Source organism: Marmota marmota, unplaced genomic scaffold, assembly GCF_001458135.2.
Source record: "Marmota marmota marmota unplaced genomic scaffold, marMar, whole genome shotgun sequence".
NCBI lineage: Eukaryota > Metazoa > Chordata > Mammalia > Rodentia > Sciuridae > Marmota > Marmota marmota.
In genome coordinates, this window is record NW_026000229.1 from 28,331,081 (window position 1) to 28,350,869 (window position 19,789).

The 19,789-nt window shown below is 33.3% G+C and overlaps 1 protein-coding gene across 5 annotated transcripts in view; it reads left to right on the plus strand.

Annotated features, from left to right (window-relative positions):
* The window catches only part of Dmxl2 (Dmx like 2), a 159,272-nt gene that overhangs the window by 90,131 nt on the left and 49,352 nt on the right, over window positions 1-19,789 (plus strand). For 4 of the 5 annotated variants that reach the window (XM_015480657.2, XM_048793030.1, XM_048793028.1 and 1 more), the window contains exons 14-17: window positions 2,047-2,136; window positions 4,490-4,607; window positions 14,267-14,386; window positions 18,008-18,235. In XM_015480657.2, coding sequence (XP_015336143.1) covers window positions 2,047-2,136; window positions 4,490-4,607; window positions 14,267-14,386; window positions 18,008-18,235 — 556 coding nt within the window. The remainder of the gene's footprint in view (window positions 1-2,046; window positions 2,137-4,489; window positions 4,608-14,266; window positions 14,387-18,007; window positions 18,236-19,789) is intronic. The other variant, XM_048793029.1, reaches the window with a different exon arrangement.

The window sequence follows — 19,789 nt, forward strand, 5'->3', positions numbered from 1 at the left end:
TTGGAGATATAAAAAAATTAACTGAGGTATCTATAGATTTCAATTTTTAAATAGATAAAAGTTTTGTTATGTGGATATATCTGGTTTACATAAAGCAGCCACTGACTTGGTTCTTAAATATTGAAAGTTTAAATTTTATAGAAGTTCATCTGAAATAGTTTTAAGTGGCATGCAGTGTTGATATTTTGTAATGTAAAATTAACTTTCTGTTTGGATCTTTGAAAAGTGATGCACAAATTTTTCTTAGTGTAATATCCAAATTTTAGAATGGACTTGAGATTTTTTTTTTTATAGTTGGTTATCCTACAAAATAAGTTTCAGTGAGCAGTTAATCTTGTTTTGGGTATAAATAAATTAAAACTTTAATGTTTTCAATTTTAATATACCTGCTTTTCAATATTTTTCAACTGCTTTAATGTGGAAAAAATTAATTATTAAAAATCGCATAGAAACATGTCTGTACAGTTTTCCTTTTGCCTCAGGCTGTAGACACTATTAGAACCTATATTTAAATTTTAAAATATTTTATTCATTATGGATTTTTGTATTAATTTTAATTTAAAAATTGCATTAAAATATTATTTGTCATAAGTTTTTTGGTTCTTTCTAAAATTTTGTGCCCAAGGTAAATACTTTACCTTCATCACACTGATTCCAGTATTATCTTCCACTGTAAAACGAATTTGTTAGTAAAGAGTGAAGTTGAGTGGGATTCTGTAGATTGAATAAGGTTTTTGGTAAGTCCACTGGTTATATAGTACTAGCAGAGAGTTGTGAGCAGGAAATATAAATCCTTAGCTGGAACATGTATCTGTTTCTCTGAGGGAATCTCAAGTCTTGGCTACGTACTGGAAATACCTGGAAACTTATGATGATTAGATTACACGCTAGATTAACAAATCAGTCTCTGTGATTGGGGCCTAAGTATCAACTATGGAAAAACTCTGCAAATGAGTCAGTGTGAATCAGCCAAGATTGAGAATCACTGATGTATCACAATCCTTATTTTGTGTGCACAAGAATTTGGAGATCCTGTTAAAATGTGGATATATTACTTTGAGACCTGAGAGAGCATTTATAAAACATTTCTTGTTGCTGTTGGCCCATTGACCACATTTTGAATAGCAAAGCTTTGTTGTGTGCTAAAGAAATTCTGATAGTTTAGCTTCAAAAATTGTAGGCTACAGTTAATATTTCAATGAATAAACCAAGCACACTGTCAACACCATTGTAAGTGTTTAACCTAGTACTTTAAATCCTCAATCTTGGGTGAATGTATTTATATTAACAAATTCAACCCTACCCAACCACTTATATTCCCATATATGTTCCCTGGAATCCTACTGATAAAAATGTAAAGACCCTACAACTCCTGCATGGATATTGTTTTATCTTAGAGCTGTCTTTCGGATAAGTTGGGATCTAAATTCATAGCCAAGAGGCAGTGAAAGATAGTGGAGATGCGTGCTGAGGAGAATGGGTATCTTTTTTTGAGGTGAATCTCTCAGGTGAAGTTATGGAAAACTTTTTACTCAAGAGAAAGCTTCTTGGACTGTGGTAGAGGGAAGACTCTATTTTGTTTCAGCAGAAAGTTTGGGAATTTTGTGGATCCAAAGTTAGGTTTTAAGTATTAATTCAGACATCCTCATCCTAAGATGCAGAATCCTAGTTCTTCTCAATCATGACCCCTACCTTTGACCTGGCAGGGTTGTACTTTTAAGTGGTGTTGCATATCTGCACACCACACACTTAGGCTTTGGGCTAGATCCTTAGTCACATCTGTTTTGAGCTTTAAGCTTGCAAACACAAAGAAGACATGTTAGAACTATGCTTTGAAGTTATGTAATATTTATGTAAACTGTCAATTTTTCTAACTTTTTGATGTAATTTTAAAAGTGAAATTGAATATAGAGAGTTGAAATATTTCCTTGAATGTATTTGTTGCCATGTCAATCAGTGAATATTTAGTGCTCAAGATACTATATCATATTGACAGTAGATTCATAAATTTATTGATTAGTAACATTTGTATGTTTTTATTTACAGAAACTTATTGGAGAAGTGTTTAATATTGTGAGCCAACAGTCTACTGCTCGACCTGGCTGCATTATTGAACTTGATGCAATAACTGACCAAGTAAATGCTTGTGAATTGGTGATATTAATAGACATTTATTCCAGAATGTTTTAGATGCATATATTTCAGTCTGAGAATAATTATCTTTTGATACTAAATACAGTCAACTTTCGTTGATACCCATAGTGAAACTCTACTAATGATATAGAAATTTTTATTTTCCAGTTGAATTATATTTGGTTCCTTTTCTCCTGTAAGGAAATTTGATTCAGTCAGGGAAACTATGATCTTGAAATTGAAATGCTGAGGGAAAATATGGAGGCTCAGGTTGGGAGTTCTACTTTTATGTGATTAACCATTTCAACTCAGTAGGGGGTGGGTGACCTCAGCTATACAGTGTTTGCTTTTTTAGCCTTCAGACTTGGTATTTTTATGAGGACCATTGAGATGCAGATGAAAATGGGATCAAAGTTTATCATATTCCTTTGTGTAGGCAGCATTCCTCCCCAGCTAGGAAAGAAGGAGAAACCTTCTCCCTGCAAGGAGTTTGTAAAACCCATTTAGACCTGAGGATATTTGTTTCTTCAGGATCATGTTTATGGACTAAGGTATAGAACTACTATAATCATTTAAGTGTAAAAATTATGATTACTTTGGTGAGGAAGTTACCAAATCTTTTGAACAAGGAAATAAAGAAAGAACCAACTATATTTAAAAACAAGTATAGAATTATGTCATAATTTTTCCATGGAGCTTTGTACATTCTGTGGTAATCATTCCCACTATGTAGAGAAATTACCCCAACAGCTCTTGGTAACAGAACTGGAGCTGCCAGACTCAAATATAATTATTAATGGCACCTAGGAAATCCTTTACTTTTTTTTTTTTTATCCCCAAGCTCTTTGCTTTTGCTTTAAATTCAACCTATGATTTCCTTTTTTTAATTCCCCAAGGACCTGGAAGATGGGTGTTGTCTTCTTTCCCATAGATATCTTAATTTTTAATGAACTGGATGTTGAGTTTATCCCCTACTTTGGTCCCTCTGCACTTTTTACCATGAGTCTGACCTAGTATTCTTTTTACTTCATACTTACTCTTGATTTATTTCCTGTCAGCTTAGGCTGTTCTTAACACAATGGTGGTAAACTGCAAGCACTGATAAAATGACTTAGGCTTATATGACAAAGTTTAAAATTCATTCTCTATTTGTTCCCACTATGTTCTATGATTTCTGTATCCATGAAGACACCACCCTTCCCCTTCCCCTCCCTCCCTCCCTCCCTCCCTTCCTTCCTTCCTTCCTTCCTTCCTTTCTTTTTAAAATATTTTTAGTTGTCAATGGACCTTTATTTTATTTATTTACTTATATGTGGTGCTAAGAATCAAACCAGAGCCTCACACATGCCAGGCAAGCACTCTACCACTGAGTCACAAGCCTAGCCCCTCATTTATTCTTTTTTACTTGAGAAGGTATCCTTTGATATTTTGAATGCAAAGAGAGTTTTTATGTTTCTACCTGGAAAGACATAAAAACACCCTTTAACTTTCATAAAATCTTTGTGGTACAACCTAATATTATATTCCTTTATTTCCTTCTATGTAAGGAGGCTGATTTTCCTTTTTTTTTTTTTCTAAAATCATAACTTACTTCATCCAGTGCCAACACAATCATAGCTGCTTCCCTTTCTTTAAAATCTGTGGGCAGCCATCTAATTGTCTTGACACACATTCGCAATATGCTTTTGTTTGGGTCTAGCCTTTTCCTTGAATTTCAGCTCACCTTTGTGATTCTGCATAGCCCTTTATGATTATCTTTTCACCATGTAGTCCCCAAACTGTGATCATGTAGCCTAGCAGCAATCCTCCTTACTTATAGTAAATATGTTTCTTTAGAGGTATGTCATCCCACTGGCTATTAATAGGATAGTGCATCATTCCCACGAGATAGGTTGAAGGGGTATTTTGAGGACCTTTCTGAGGTTTTTGCTTATTTATTTTGTTGTTCTCAGGTGGAATTGGAAAAACTATTATTTCTGTACTAGTTTAGTGAGCCTTATGTAGTTAGCATAGCCCTCTCCAGCCAGTCATGAGACTGTTGTTTTTGGGGTGCAGATCCCACTTCACTGTGGGTTGTGAGTTTTTTTTTTTTTTTAAGAAGCAAATTTGTTGATCTATTTTTACCAGAGCTCTTCTGTTCTGCTATTGACTGTGACATCTTTGAATGTAATTTTTCTCTGACCAGGGTAATTTTAATGATTTTTTCTGTTGCTTTTTTGCGCCTTAGTCAGTAGATTAAGAATAGAAATTACTAGAAAGATTTATTTCTTCTATATTTGTGTTGGGGAAGTGGTGGGTGGGAGAAAAGGAATTTCAAAGATGAAAACTGTTTGTTTTTTTTTTTCCATATTCGTAGTGTGGCTCAAATACACAGTTGCTTCATGTATTTCAAGAAGACTTCATTATAGGATATAAACCACACAAGGAAGATATAGAGAAAAAGGAATCAGAAATATTTTTTCAGCCATCACAAGGTACTCGTGTGTGTGTGTGTGTGTGTGTGTGTGTGTGTGTGTGTGTGTATGTATGTATGTTTTGTTGAGATTGAAACCAGGGCTTTCAGGCATGCTAGGCAAGCACTGTATAACTGATCTATATTCCCAACCCCCACAGAGTACTTTTAAAGATGAACCTGAGTATACTTACCTTAATCTTTAAAACAAACAAATAAACAAACAAAACCCTCTAAGCTTTATTGAGTATGGATCTTCCAAAGTCATTGCTTTTATAACTTTTGGCAGATATGTCTGTTAGTTCTGTTAAAATTGCTTGTTTGTGCAGCATACTATAGTAATGCAGCCACATCAGTGTTTATAGCAGCACAATTCACAATAGCTAAATTATGGAACCAACCTAGATGCCCTTCAGTAGATGAATGGATAAAGAAACTGTGTTTTATATATACACAATGGAATGTTACTCAGCATTAAAAGAGAATAAAATCATGGCATTTGCAGGTAAATGGATGGAGTTAGAGAATATAATTCTAAGTGAAGTAATAAGCCAATCCCCCAAAACAAATGCCGAATGTTTTCTCTGATATGTGGATGCTGATCCATGATGGGGATGGTGGGGGAGCATGGGAGGAATGGAGGAACTTTAGATAGGGCAAAGAGGAGGGAGGGGAAGAGAGGGGGCGGGGGAGGGTAGGAAAGATGGTGGAATGAGATGGACATCATTACCCTGAGTACATTTATGAAGACACAAATGGTATGACTCTACTTTGTATATAACCAGAGACGTGAACAGTTGTGCTCTGTATGTGTACTATGAATTGAAATGCATTCATAGTTCATATATTTTTTTATATATTTACTCTAATTTGTTATATATGACAAATTAGAGTAAATATATAAAAAAATATTAGTCATGATGTACAAGGTAAAAAAAACCAAGAGTTCTAGATACTGTGGTTTTTATAATTTTAGGCTTTCCCTTTTACCTATAAGAATGAGGTAGGTCTTGTGATAGATTTGTCTTTGCTCAAAAGAGAATTTAAGCATTAGAAAGAACTTGGGACTTTCGCATCCCTCTTAGGGAATATGAACAGAAAATACTGTTCCACTTCCTTTCCCACTTTATCTAAAAAGAATACAGCTATGATTTGGTTTTAAAAATAACTAAAATAGGAAAAATAATTTCTTCAATATGAAATACTGAGTTGTAAGTGACATGTGCATGTTCAAGAAGGGGAAATTATGGATGGTGGGCCTTCCATTTTGGAAATAATAAAGATTGCTAGTTTATGATGCCTGGGGTATTCAGGAAAAATATTTGTTACCTTTACTTCCTGTGTCCCATCTAACTTTACTTGCAGTTTTCAACAGCTTCCTTTATGATCATTGTATTCCTTGTGTTTCTGGGACAATATTTTAGGTTGTTTATATGTGTCCCAATTGTTCAGAAAGGATGTAAGTAAATTTAGTAGCAAATATATATTTCTGTAGAATATATATTCCATATATAAATAATAAGAAATTGTTTTTAAAAGTAACATTTATTTCTGAGATATTGCTACCCTATAGAGTAACAAACGCGGTAGTAACTAACAGTTTAGAGAGAAAGCATCCTGTAATTTTGACCTCTGAATTGTTATTATTTTTTTCATCATCACTTTAAAAAAATATTTATTTATTTAGTTAGTTTTAGGTAGACACAATATCTTTATTTTATTTTTATGTGGTGTTGAGGATTGAACCCAGTGCCCTGCGCACGCCAGGCGAGCGTGCTACCGCTTGAGCCACATCCCCAGCCCTGAATTGTTATTTTTTAAAAGTTTTTTTTAATATTTATTTTTTGTAGTTGTAGTTGGACACAATAACTTTATTTTATTTATTTATATGTGGTGCTGAGGATCAAACCCAGGGCCTTGCACATGTCGAGGTGAGTGCTCTACTGCTGAGCCATAACCCCAGCCCCAAGTTTTTTGCAAGTTTAGTCAGTGGATTGAGGTTCTGGTAAATCATCTCCAAAGATATGAAGAACTAACTATTTATATTTGTATACAAATGTAGAAAATGAGCACATTGTTCCTCTTGTTAACAATTTCATTTTATAACTCTCATTGCATGACCATATTTTAACTCTGCAAGGGGAAGCCCAAGAAGTGTTTACTAGAAGCATAACTTCACTACTTTCTCTACATTTGATTCAGATGAGTATCCACCGACACAGCAAAACAGGAAAACATTTACAACATAAAAATTTTCCTCTTTTGCCGTTTCGGAAATCCAGGAACATTTAAATCTTTTCGGTAAAGAGCCAGCTCAAGCCCTTGGGAACACCAGATATATCTGTCAGTTCTGACAGATGAAAGTTAAAAATATTCCAGTGTTAACATATTTAACATGGGGTAATTTTTTTAAAGTACTTATTACTCTTTAGTATTTATTTTATCCTTTCTCTGCGTACAAATAATTTTTCGACAAGCTTAGGATAGATAATAATTTTTTTAAATTTAAAAGTATTTCTGCTGGCCTTTGTCAAAGTCCTAAAGTGATCAAGATGTCTGTGGGATACTTGTTGAAAAATATATGGAACTAAAATAAAGGATGAAAATGGCACATGCTGTTCTTCCCAAACAACTTTCGTTACATCTGTTTTAAATACTGGAGTACCTCATAAGTTTACTTGTCAAAAGTGGATCCAGCTGACAGACATTTGAAACCAATTCTTCTAATTAAATTGCAAGCCATCAAGCTATCCATTTCTTAAGAAAGAAAGAGTCAATTTAGAAAGAAGACCAGATAAACCAATGTTTACACAAAGAATTACAGATAGGTGGACCATTAATTTGTCATCTTTTAGATAATTATTATTCACCCTTTTACAGAAGAATTTTTACAAAGGCCACTTCTTTGTGACTCTCAATTCTTAACAATGCTTGTGGTACATTTTAAAAATAAAAGTAGTAAGTATCTTAGTCATTTATATAATTTGAGGCCATGAATTTGCCTACCTTGCAGCCGTAAACACCTAACAATCCCCAGAAAGGGAAAGGCATAGCTATATGGTGTTAAAAGCAGGTGTCTTTATTCATGGATCATGTAGAGTGCCTTTAAGAATTACATAAAAAAAATTAATCCAGATTGAGATAAATGATTAATAATGTATGCAACAACTAAAATATTCCCCCTTACTCTAAAAAACTACATAAAAAGACAAACCACAAACTGTGCACTAAACTAAGAATTAGAAAATCTTCCTTTTCATGATTTTGGCCACTTCAGGGTAAGTCTGTATGACTGATAGTAAGTTACTTAACTTGAATGAGCCTCTGCAACTTATCTGTAAAACCTGGGTGTGGAGAGGGAATTTGAAGTAGGTTTTCTCCAAGAGCTTCCATGGGTATAAAGTTATTTGTAGTTCTAGCAAACATCTATTTGCATCAATTTTTTCCATTAAAATCGGGTGGAAATTTGCCACCAAAAAGTGTTGTGCCTCCAATCCAAGTAATTACTAGCAGCAGGAGTGACCCTATAAAAACAATTAAAAATGTAAAAACATTACATGTAGTAAATATGTAGGTTTGCTCCTGTAGTCTTCTATTTCTTCTTCTACATAAGCTTAATTTTCCCCATTTTCTTATTTCAGCAACTTTCCTCTTGCCCCTAAATTTCTTTTTTCACCCTCTTCATTCTCAACTCTTTGATTACAAACTGTTCCACCACCTGGCTGGGAAGAATCTTTTAAACTAATGGGAGCAGTACAATAGATCTCAAGGTTAAAAACATCATATTAATGTATTACCCCTCTAACCAACTTCTAGGTTAAGATTCTTAATATAACCCAAGTGTAAAACATCACAGTACTAATGGTGGGATTACAAGCACTGTGGAAAGATGAACATGAACCCCACCAAGTAGCATATTAATTTTCTTTTCCCCCCTCTAAGGTGGTCCTGGACCCAGACTAATAGAAAAGTCATTTAGGTTTGTAATATATGAGTCTATATAATGCCATATTTTCATCTATAGGAATAATATGATTAATTTGAATACTTCTTCAACTCTAAGTGACATAATCTCACTTAAAAAAGAGACGTAACCAAGGCTTTTTCTGTCTGATTAGGAAAGCAGTGAAGCAGAAAGAACTTCATAAATAATCAAAAGATACAAATCAATCATCATCATCCTGCAGTATTTCTGTATTGGGTCTTATTTTGCATGAGTTTTGCCTACTTGTTTTTATTCACTCAAGGGTCTCATTTTATTAAATATTTTTAAAACATGAAAAAAATTGCTTGTTTGTGGATGATTGCAACATGTGGGTGAAACTTACATTTAGAAAGACAGTTCATAGGTGTCATAGACTTTTGCCAAGAAATGGTATTTATGAAACTCAATTTATTTTAAAAGGTGACTTTGTTCAACTCTGTAATTAGTTGTTTTGATTGGTAGTAAATTCCCTGTGGTATCATGAGGAGACCAGTTAATTCAGATAGAGGTTTCAGAATGTTCCCAGTAAATTGCCACAGGATAATGATAAATGAAGTAAGGCATTTTGTTGCATGTTATACCAGAAACTTCATGGACATGTGAGTTAAAAGTACTATCTCGGTTTTCCCCTTTGAAGTGTAGTATTTCTTTTTCCTTTTTGTGAAAGAAAGTTATTTTTCCATAAGAACCTTCAAAAACAACATTGTATTTAGTTTCAGCTTAAAATAATTTATTTATTTATTCATTCATTCATTTGTTTATTTTGGGTACCCGTGATTGAACTCAAAGGCACTCCACCACAGAGCCAACATCCCTAGCCCTATTTTGTATTTTATTTAGAGACAGGGTCTCACTGAGTTGCTTAGTATCTCGCTTTTGCTGAAGTTGACTTTGAACTTGAGATCCTCCTGCCTCAGCCTCTTGCGCTGCTGGGATTACAGGCATGTGCCACTGCATCTGACAGAATATTTCTTTTAGAAGTTATAAGTTTGTAGTTATAAAACTGTCATGTTCTATTTGAATGAAAAAACATATCCCATTTTATGAATTAATTTTATTTGATGAACACATTTTTAGTTAACAAAGAGTTTCCGTATACTATATCTCATTTGGTCATATACTATGAGTGTCTAGATGGACATATTTAATTTCCTTAGTATGGTCTTTATCACAGAATTATGTATAGACATCTAAGAAACTTTCTACTGAATTTGTGCAGATAATTTTCTTTGCTGTAGAGGAACGTTTGAATGAGGTCCTGTCTTCTATAAAGCTGAGCTCAAATATCTTTTTACCCTCAGACTAGAATTTTTTTCTTTCATGCATCTGTTTTTATAAATCAGAATTCTTCTTATTTATAAGTTGTTGTCACGCTCAGGTTTATTGTATTATCACTGCAGCATAACAGCACTACTTTATAGATTTAAAATTTGCTTTTTTGTATATTTTAATCTTTATCTGGGTTCAATTTTTAAATATCTTTTCCAAAAAGTCTAACTACCATTCATCATGCTATTTCCAAAAGTAAATACATGCCAATCTACTAGAAAACAATGCTTAAATAAAGTTAGTATTTTTCTTTATAATATTTTGAATCAACAGGCTTAAATTTAGAATTTTAAAAACTTCTCTTTTATTTCTTCTGCCTTTTCCAAATCAGGCCAAAAGATTTTCTCACTGCTTTCTTGGTTTTCCTTTAGTTTTGTGTTAAGTTTTCCTGTGGTTTTCTTCTAAATTTAATCTGTTTTCTTAAAGGTTTTAATATGTACATCTGTTGTCTTCCCTGCCCACTTCTTATTTGTACTTTCTAAATTTAAATTAAAAATTAATTACTCTTTTAATTAAGAAAAATACCAAACATGGATAAAGGTATTTTGAGTGCAACTCCATATGCCATAACATCAATTGAAGATTTTAAGATTTTATTATACTTGCATTATCTATTATATTTTCTTTTCCTTTTTCCCTGATATACTTCAAAGCAAATCCAGCCATCATGTTATTTCACTCCTGTGTACTTCCATATGCATATCTAAAAATTACTTGCTTACGTTTAGCCATTTCAAGTTAATAAAAAATTCTTAGAATCATGTAATAACTAGCTTGTATTTTCTTCAGTGAATTGTTTAAAAAATGTTGGCTTTTTTTTTTTTTTTTTGCTTATGTGGTCCTTTTTTCTTTTATTTTCCCACATTTTTTATTGGTGCATTATAATTGTACATGTATTGATGGGATTTGTTGTTACATATTCGTATATGCACACAATATAACAGTATAATCTGGCCAGTATCACCCCTCCTTCCCACCTTTAGTCTCTTTCTTCTTCTGATCCACCTTTGATTTTTATGAGATCCACCCACATGTTTGTTTTCCTTTTTCCTTTCTAGCTTTTTTATATGGGAGAAAACATATGACCCTTGACCTTCTGAGTCTGACTTATTTCATGTAACACCATAGTTGCAAATTCCATCCATTTGCCTGCAAATGCCATAGTTTTATTTTTTCTTTATGGCTGAATATAATTCCATTGTGTATATATACTACATTTTCTTTATCCATTCATCCATTGGTGGACACTTAGGCTGGTTCCATAGTTTGGCTATTGTGAATTGTGCTGCTAAACATAGGTATGCATGTATCACTGTAGTAAGATGACTTTAATTCATCAGGGTAAATGCTGAGAGGTAGTATAGCTGAATCATATGGTGGTTTCATGCCTAGTCTTTTTGAGGAGCTGCCATACTGATTTCCTTAGCTGTTATACTAATTTACAGTCCCATCAGCAGTATGAAAGTGTTCCTTTTTCTCCACACCCTCTTCAGCATTTCTTGTTATTTGTATTCTTGATGACTGCCATTCTGACTGGTGTGAGATGAAATTGCTGTGTAGTTTTGGTTTGCATTTCTCTAATTGCTAATGATATTGAATATCTTTCATGTATTTGTTGGCAATTTGTATTTCTTCTTTTGAGAAGTGTCTGTTTAGTTCATTTGCCCATTTATTAATTGAGTTATTTAATTTTTGGTATAAAGTTTTTTGAGCTCTTTATATATTCTAGATATTAATTCCTTGTCAGAAGATAGCTATCAAAGATTTTTCTCCCACTCTGTGGGTTCTCTCTCTCTTCATGTTCCTAATTGTTTGCTTTGTTGTGCAGAAGCTTTTTAATTTGATGCCATCCCATTTATAAACTCTCAGGATGATTTCCTGAGTTTTAGGGGTCCTATTGGTAAAGTTGTTAGCAAAAGCTGAAGTGTTGACCCTATGTTATCTTCTAGGAGTTACATAGTTTCTGGTCTAATTCTGAGGTCTTTAATTCATTTTGGGTTGATTTTTGTGCAGGGTAGGAAATAAGGATGCAATTTTATTCTTCTACATGTGGATACCCAGTTATTCCAGCACCACATTTTTGTGTTTTTAATTTGTTTTGTTTGAATCCAGATCCAAACCAGGTCCACACTATGTTTCATTGTCTGTCCAGAGTTTTTTAATCTGAAATAATTCTCCTACTATTCACCTTTATTGTGCCACCAACATTTTAGAGCACTTTCCTTATTAGGAACTTCTTTGACTACTTGCGATGTCATTTGAATTTTTTTCTTGTCTACTGTATTTCCTATAAAGTGGAGGCTAATTCTGGAGATTTGATTATATGTAGGTTCAATTTCCTAGGTGATGTTTTATATTTCTTGCTCCAACTTGGGTTTCTTCCATTGAATATTTATAAATTAGTTACTTAAAATTAGTCATTTCATTAGGGATTGAAAAATTATGATTTTTCTATTTTTATCAGTTCTTGTTTTTTTTAAAAGAGAGAGAGAGAGAGAGAGAGAGAGAGAGAGAGAATTTTTAATATTTATTTTTTAGTTCTTGGCGGACACAACATCTTTGTTATTTTGTATGTGGTGCTGAGGATTGAACCCGGGCTGCATGCATGCCAGGCAAGCGTGCTACCGCTTGAGCCACATCCCCAGCCCTATCAGTTCTTGTTTATTTATTAGTTGGCAAACATCTGTAAAGAAAAACATTCCCTTATCAACTAGTGCTATTTAATTGCTCTGGAAAACAGAATTATTTTAGAGAAAAAACATATGTGCTTAGTTCCTTCCCTTTGACAATTTTAGAATAAGGAGTTTGTGCTCTAATTAACCCTAGTGTAATGATGAATTTCTTGTTGTTTGGCTTTCTTTGTGTTTTGAATATCATTATGAATCTATTTTTAAAAAGCCCCTTATTGAATGATAATATACAGAGAAGTATTCATATAACTTACGGATTTTAATGTACTTAGCACATTTCAATTAGTTTGCAATCATTATTCTTTAAAATGCTCATTGCCTACTATACTAGACTAGTATACCTCTTCAGGTTTGTTCTGACTCCTTTTGTCTCATCTTCATTATTCTGATAACTTACATTCTTTTAGAAAGAAGATATCTCAGGCTTATCTTTTAGATATCCTTTGTAAGAATATAGTAATCCTTTAATACTGTTCCTTTTAATAAGGAATGTTAGTTAGAAACCACAATTTGAGCTCTAACAAGTTCATTGCCAATGAGTTGTCATCATGAGTTTTCAATGTAAAAGATAGTTTTTATTGTCCTGTGGAGATCTAATTTTCATTTATGAAGAATATAATTGTCAGTGGGGAAATTACGCTTACATGTCTTTTCATAAAAAAATACATGAAATTTCTACAAAGTTTCTGTGTCCCTTCACTGCTACCTCTCCCCCAATTACTTTTAATTTTAAAAATGCTATTTTCATACAGGAAAGGTAGGTTAAATGTTATTTCATTCTTTCCTTTTAATTGCAAATTTTCCAAAAAGGAATCAATGCCCCAGTTACTTAAGGGGGCTTTGTTTGAGGCTAGCTTGTGCTCTTATGTGTTTGGTTTCTCTCCTCTCTTTTCTGTCCTTCTCCTGTTCCTTCCTTTTCTTTCTTGCTTTATGTGTCTCTCTCGGTATTTTGATGAACTCTTTTTTTAAGTATGATCAATACGTTTTAATAAATTGTATTCATTTTTATTCTTTGATTCTTTGAACATCAAAGATTGTTCCTTCTTGGGTTTCCCTTTGTGTTGGCTTTTGTGTACTTTTGACACAATCTCATTAGTCTTTGATAGGAACCCAATAGCAAAAAAAATGGTATAAAAATTCTGAAAATCTATTTTTCCTTGTACTAGTCTTTTTTTTTTTCTGTTGCCCAATAATACAATACCACAGACCTGGTAAATTATGTTTAAAAAAAAATGACATTTATTTTGGCTCACAGTTCTGGCCAAGGTTGAGAGGCTGTATCTGATGATGTCCTCCTTGCTAGAAGAATTCTGAGGCAGCTCAGGGTATCATTTGGGGAGAGATAAGGAGTGTTTGCATGTGTCGTGATTTTTCTCCCTCTTCTTAAAATGTCACAGTATTCAATTATGGAGGCTCGACTCTGATGACCATATCTAATCCTGTCTCCCAAAGCCCACCTCTAAACACTATACTCAAATTATATTTCCACTTTCTTAATATCTCACAATGGAAATTAAATTTCAGCATGAGTTTGCGGGAGGGGACAGATCATATTCAAACTGTAGATTCCTTTTTCTTCCCAACTTCCATGCATGTGATGTTTTTAGCTTTTAAAAAATGTTTTTTTTAACCATATGAAACACGTTAATTTAATTATTGTTTCCCTTTGAATAATAGGGTATCGTCCACCACCATTTTCAGAAAAGTTTTTTCTAGTAGTAATTGAAAAGGACAGCAATAATTACTCTATTCTCCATATGTGGCACCTTCATCTTAAATCTGTACAGGCGTGTTTAGGTAAGTAATTATATTACAGTTTATACAGAGATGATGTGAAATCAATTCACATTATAGAATATGCTTGCTGGGTGTGGTGGTACATGTCTATAATCCCAGCAATTTGAGAGACTGAGGTAGAAGGATCTCAAGTTTGAGGCCATCCCCAGCAACTTAGAAAAACCTTGTCTCAAGAATAAAAAAGGACTTTGTGAAAATGAAGACAGTTTAGTTTAAAACTACTTTTGGTTTGAGCTGTAGCCTCTTTGCAATCATGTAAAAATAATTATAATTCAAATGAACAAATGTTAAACATCAAGCTGTACCATTAACAGAGCCTTATTCCATAAAGCGATTATCTCTGCAGAAAAAAAGAGGACTTTGTAGCTAGGTGGTAAAAGGCCCCTGGATTCAATCCCTAGCTCCCCTTTCCCCCTAAAATACACACACACACACACACACACACGCATACATACATACATGTATCTACTAAACTCTTAATTCAAGGTTATTATAAAATAGGGAAATCCTAAAATCAAACCAATTATGAGCATATTACATATTGAAAATAATTTTTTCAATTAATCTTTATTGAATGTCTACTATAATTCTTTTTCAAGATGTTGTCTGCAGAATTAATATTCTACTTTTTGTTGATAGTGCACATTGCCATCTGATAGAGTGTATAACAACATTAGCATCTTTATTTTACTATTTGATAAACTATGATAGAGCACCTGAAACTTATAATTAGAATGGCTTTGGAGAATGTTAGGAAATTCTTCAATGTGAATAATAAATTACTTCATCCATATTTCTGCTATACACATTCAGCTTAATCTCTTAATAAATTATGAAATCTGTAGTATGAGGCAAAGAAATTGATCACAGACCTTTTCTCTTCTGTTGTTTTTGGTTTGTGGTACTGGGGATTGAATCGGGGGCATGATACCAATAACGTACATTCCTAGCCCTTTTAACTTTTTTATTTTGAGACAGGTTCTTGCTAAGTTGCTGAGGCTGGGGTTGAACTTGAACTTGTGATCCTCCCACCTTGGCCTCCTGAGTTGCTGGAATTATAGGCATGTACTACTGTGCCTGGCTTGATCATAGACCTTTTCTTTTCTCATTCTTATTTTTCAGTGCTGGGAATTGAACTTAGGGCCTTTTACATTCTGGGCAAATGCTCTACCACTGAGCTACACTCACAGCCCAGATTCTTTGTTTAAAAAAAAACAAAACAATTTTACTTTTTGAGAGATAATTATTAAAGAATTGCATGGATAGCCATATCAACTGAATCTACCCTTTTAAAAAAGATACTAATATTTATTTATCATTATTCATTTTTATTTAAAAATATATTTTTATTTTTAATTGACACATAGTAGTTAGACATGTTTATGGAGCACGGTATGGCATTTCAATACCTGTATATAATGTATAATGTTCAAATCATGTCAGTTGACATATATATTACCTGAAACATTTTTTATTTCTTTTTCAAACTAAATCTGCTCTATACTAGTTAACTAAAAATATTTAAAATTTGTAAATAAATTGTATTGTTTCTGTTAATTATGTAATTTAATCAGTATTCACATATTAAGCAGTTAATATAGTGAACTAATGATATGTATTTTTTTATTCCTTTTATATTGCACATTATCACATAACTAACTGGGCCATGAATTGTCATTAGAAGAGCCAAATAATTCAATAGAACTTTGACATGTGCCTAGTTGGGTCTAGTTTTGAGGCATCAGAAATTTAAAAAAATCTTTCAAAGTCTTTTGAGTAAATTTTTGGCATTATATGTTGTTTCACAGAGATGCAAGACTGAGGAATATAAAACTAGTTGGTCAGGAAGAGATTTTTATCTCACAGAGAATGTGATATTTTGTAGAATTGAGTGCAGAGCCAGGGATGCCTTTGAAGAGATTTTCAGAGGTAGTTACAGATACTTGGTTTAAAAACCACGTGATACCTTCTGTTGCCAATCTGTGAGGGGAGCATCCCACTTTTGTTGCCCTAAAGCCAGGATTAGTGTTAGAGTTGCTTGCCTACCCTGTTTTGTATGAGCTCATAGGCATTGAGATTATAGTAGAAGCAAACAAATATGTTCTCTTCAACTCTGACAGGAAGCACCTATCTTTGATTCTGACATTCACTGCAGGTTGAACATAATGTGTACTTCCATTCACGGCTAAAACTTGAAATTACCAGTGTGTTGTCTATACTATGACTGAATGAAATGATTGGCTTAAATTTAATTGGGGGAAGGAAATATGTTGTACTTTCTGGATGCCAGGCACTGAGATTGGTTCTTTGCATATGTGAAATAGATATTATCTCCATTTACTAATGGAGTAAGGGTAAGTGGCTTAACCAAGTTCCGTTCATTATATACTTAGTTATATAACCAAGTTTCATTTCAAAATCAGGCCTTCCCAGCTCTGAAATCTTTGCTTTTTTCTTGCTCATATTTTCTTTCATAGCATGAGATATACAGTAGACAATTGCCTGGTTTATAGGAAGAGAAATGATGTAGTTCAGTTTTATTTTGTCATGAGAAAATAGCTAGAGATGGTGATATGCCTTGCTTAAGGAATTACATCTAGTTAGTGACATAACCAGGACTGGGACTCCTATATTTTGATGACTGATGCATGCCTATAATCTGATTCCATTTTTGAAAAACGTTTTCATAACTTTTATTGATTGACCTGCCATTGTAAGATAGACTGACATGTTTAGCATTCACAGAAGCACACGGAGATTATCTCTTGAAATGTCCTGGTACTCCTTGAGATGTACAAAGCAATGAGAAATTATCCCTGCCCTTTATATATTCAGTCTGTTAAGGGGGAAAGAGACACATAAAAAAATAATGTGAAGTATCTCTCACCTATTACGGAAACACAGATAACTGAATCTGCTTAGAGATTTATCCTTCACTCTTGATATGGAAACTCTTGGAAGAAGATTAAAGTTAACATACCTTATAAAATGACAGTTAACTAATATTATTTTAATATGTTTGGAATTTTTTTTTTTTGGTATTTGTTCTTGAAATCATTATCTTGTTTTGAGCACTTGATAGTGAAGAGGATGGCATTCCAGAGTGTTGTCTTTGCTACTACCTAATTATATGAGCTATTCAAGTTTAAATTTATTTATCTGAGGCAATATTCTGTTATTTCTAAAAGTTTGATCCATGATTCATTTTTGCAAGAAAAAGCTAGTCTGCTTATTAGAAATACAAGTAATTGGAATCTACCCCAAATCAATGGAATCAGTATCTTTATGGTTAGACCTAAGAATTTGTATGTTAACAAATGCCTCAACTCTTGAAGGTTTCTAACACTGGGCTACATAATTAAAGGTTTATTTCTAGCTCTTCAGTGTTAGGGTTCTCACCTGAAAGTTTCCCTGCAAAGGAGTTGGTGACGCTAAGGAATAAAGTAGCTTCAAAATATATGTATTTATTAAGGAGACCAAGAAAAAAATCTGAAAATTGGCCTTGTTTCCTAAGAAGTACTTCTAAGAAGACATAGTTCTTAAGCTATAATAATATTTTATTATTATTTATGTGTCTAGTGATGGTGATACATTTCATAAATTTATAATTTCTTTTCAAAGCCAAAGCTTCAGAAACTATTTCATCTGAAAATCTACTTTCAGTCCCTGGACAGAAGAATGTGGACTCATCTCCAGAAACTTCCCCTAGCATGAGCCCCATGCCACATTCTTCATCAATTGCCAATCTTCAAACTGCTAGTAAACTTATTCTGAGTTCTAGACTGGTATATAGTCAACATCTTGATCTCCCAGAAGCAGTTGAAGTGATAAGAGCAACACCTTCAGCAGGTAAGGTATTTTTAAGACTGAGCATTTATAGCTTAGACTAATAAAGTAGATGAACTCTTCTGAAGCATGTGCTGTGTAGACATTGAAATAAAGATTTGTTTTATAACAATGATACATCTATTTAGAAACGTGTTCATTAGAAATAATTTCTTGAGGCCAGGCGTGATGGCGCAAGCCTGTAATCCCAGCAGCTTGGCAGGCTGAAGCAGAAAGATTGCCGAGTTCAAAGCCAGCTTCAGCAACTTAGGCCCTAAGAACCTTAGCAAGACCCTGTCTCAAACTGAAAAAAATTAAAAAGGGCTGTGGATGTGGCTTAGAGCTTAAGTGCCCCTGGGTTCATCCCTGGTGTTAGTAGTAATAGTACTACTAGTAGTGGTAATATTTATTATTATTATTATTATTATTATTATTATTATTATTATTATTGTTTTTGTGATAAATGTCAACTGGACAGAAAATGTATAAATATTTTAATTTGAAGTATTCTGTCTATACTTTGGAAGCTATGATAGTAAAATTTCAAAGAACAAATGTATTCATGTATGAATTGCTGAAGTTTTATTTTTAAGACTTCATATAGTCATGTCTCACTTTTATTAAGTATGTTTGAATGAGGGCTGATGAATACTTTGGGGGGAAAATGTAGGATAAAAGGCTATCATTTGGCTTAAAATAATATTGAATTTAGCAAGATGGATGAGATCATTTGGAGGATAGGACTAGAAGCTATATTTAAAATGATCTGCCACTTACAGAATTCTAATTAAGGAGCTGTAAAATAGTGTTTTTAGGGAACCCAAATTGGAGGTTCAACACTCTTCCAATTACTGGTATTGAGTATGGGCATTTTCTTATTCCTAAAAGAGGTTTGCATTCACAACTGACAGATAACCTTGAGAAGAATTTATTATGTTTTTTTGTGGTGGACATAGATCTAGATGAATTTTTTAATGTTTCAAAATATTTGCAAGGTTTGGGATATACTCTCATAAGTTTATTGGAGCTTGTTATAGTAATCTATATTTTGCAGGGGCTTTATACAATGTTTTCAGATGTCTTATTGATAATAATATTCCAAGGGAGACAATAACTCTTCCCTGTTATTTAGATGGAACAGGCTTAGATGTTTAAATGTCTTTTTCACTCTTTTGGAGTTATTAATGGAATGAAATTTAACCCTGGCTTTCTGACCTCAAAATTACACCTTATATTGTACTATAGGTGGGTAGTATTAGTTTTTGACAGTCTGGGATAAGTGAGATTTCTGGTTCAGTGTTTAAAGTGAACACTGGTAAGGTGGGGGGAGGGGAAGAGGGAGAGGGAGAGATCTCCATTGATATGTTTAGTCTGAAAAAAAAATTAATGGTAGGCGTAAATCTAGGGTCTGGATTATTTGAGGGCAGGTTTGGCACATTTGATGGACAAATTGCAATGACCACTTATGCTTCTATGATGAAAGTGGTAAAATAGAGAGAGTGAAAGTCCAGTGAGGCATGTTCTGGTGAAAAAAATACATAAATTCTGGCAAATAATACATTTATTGATTAAGGGTTG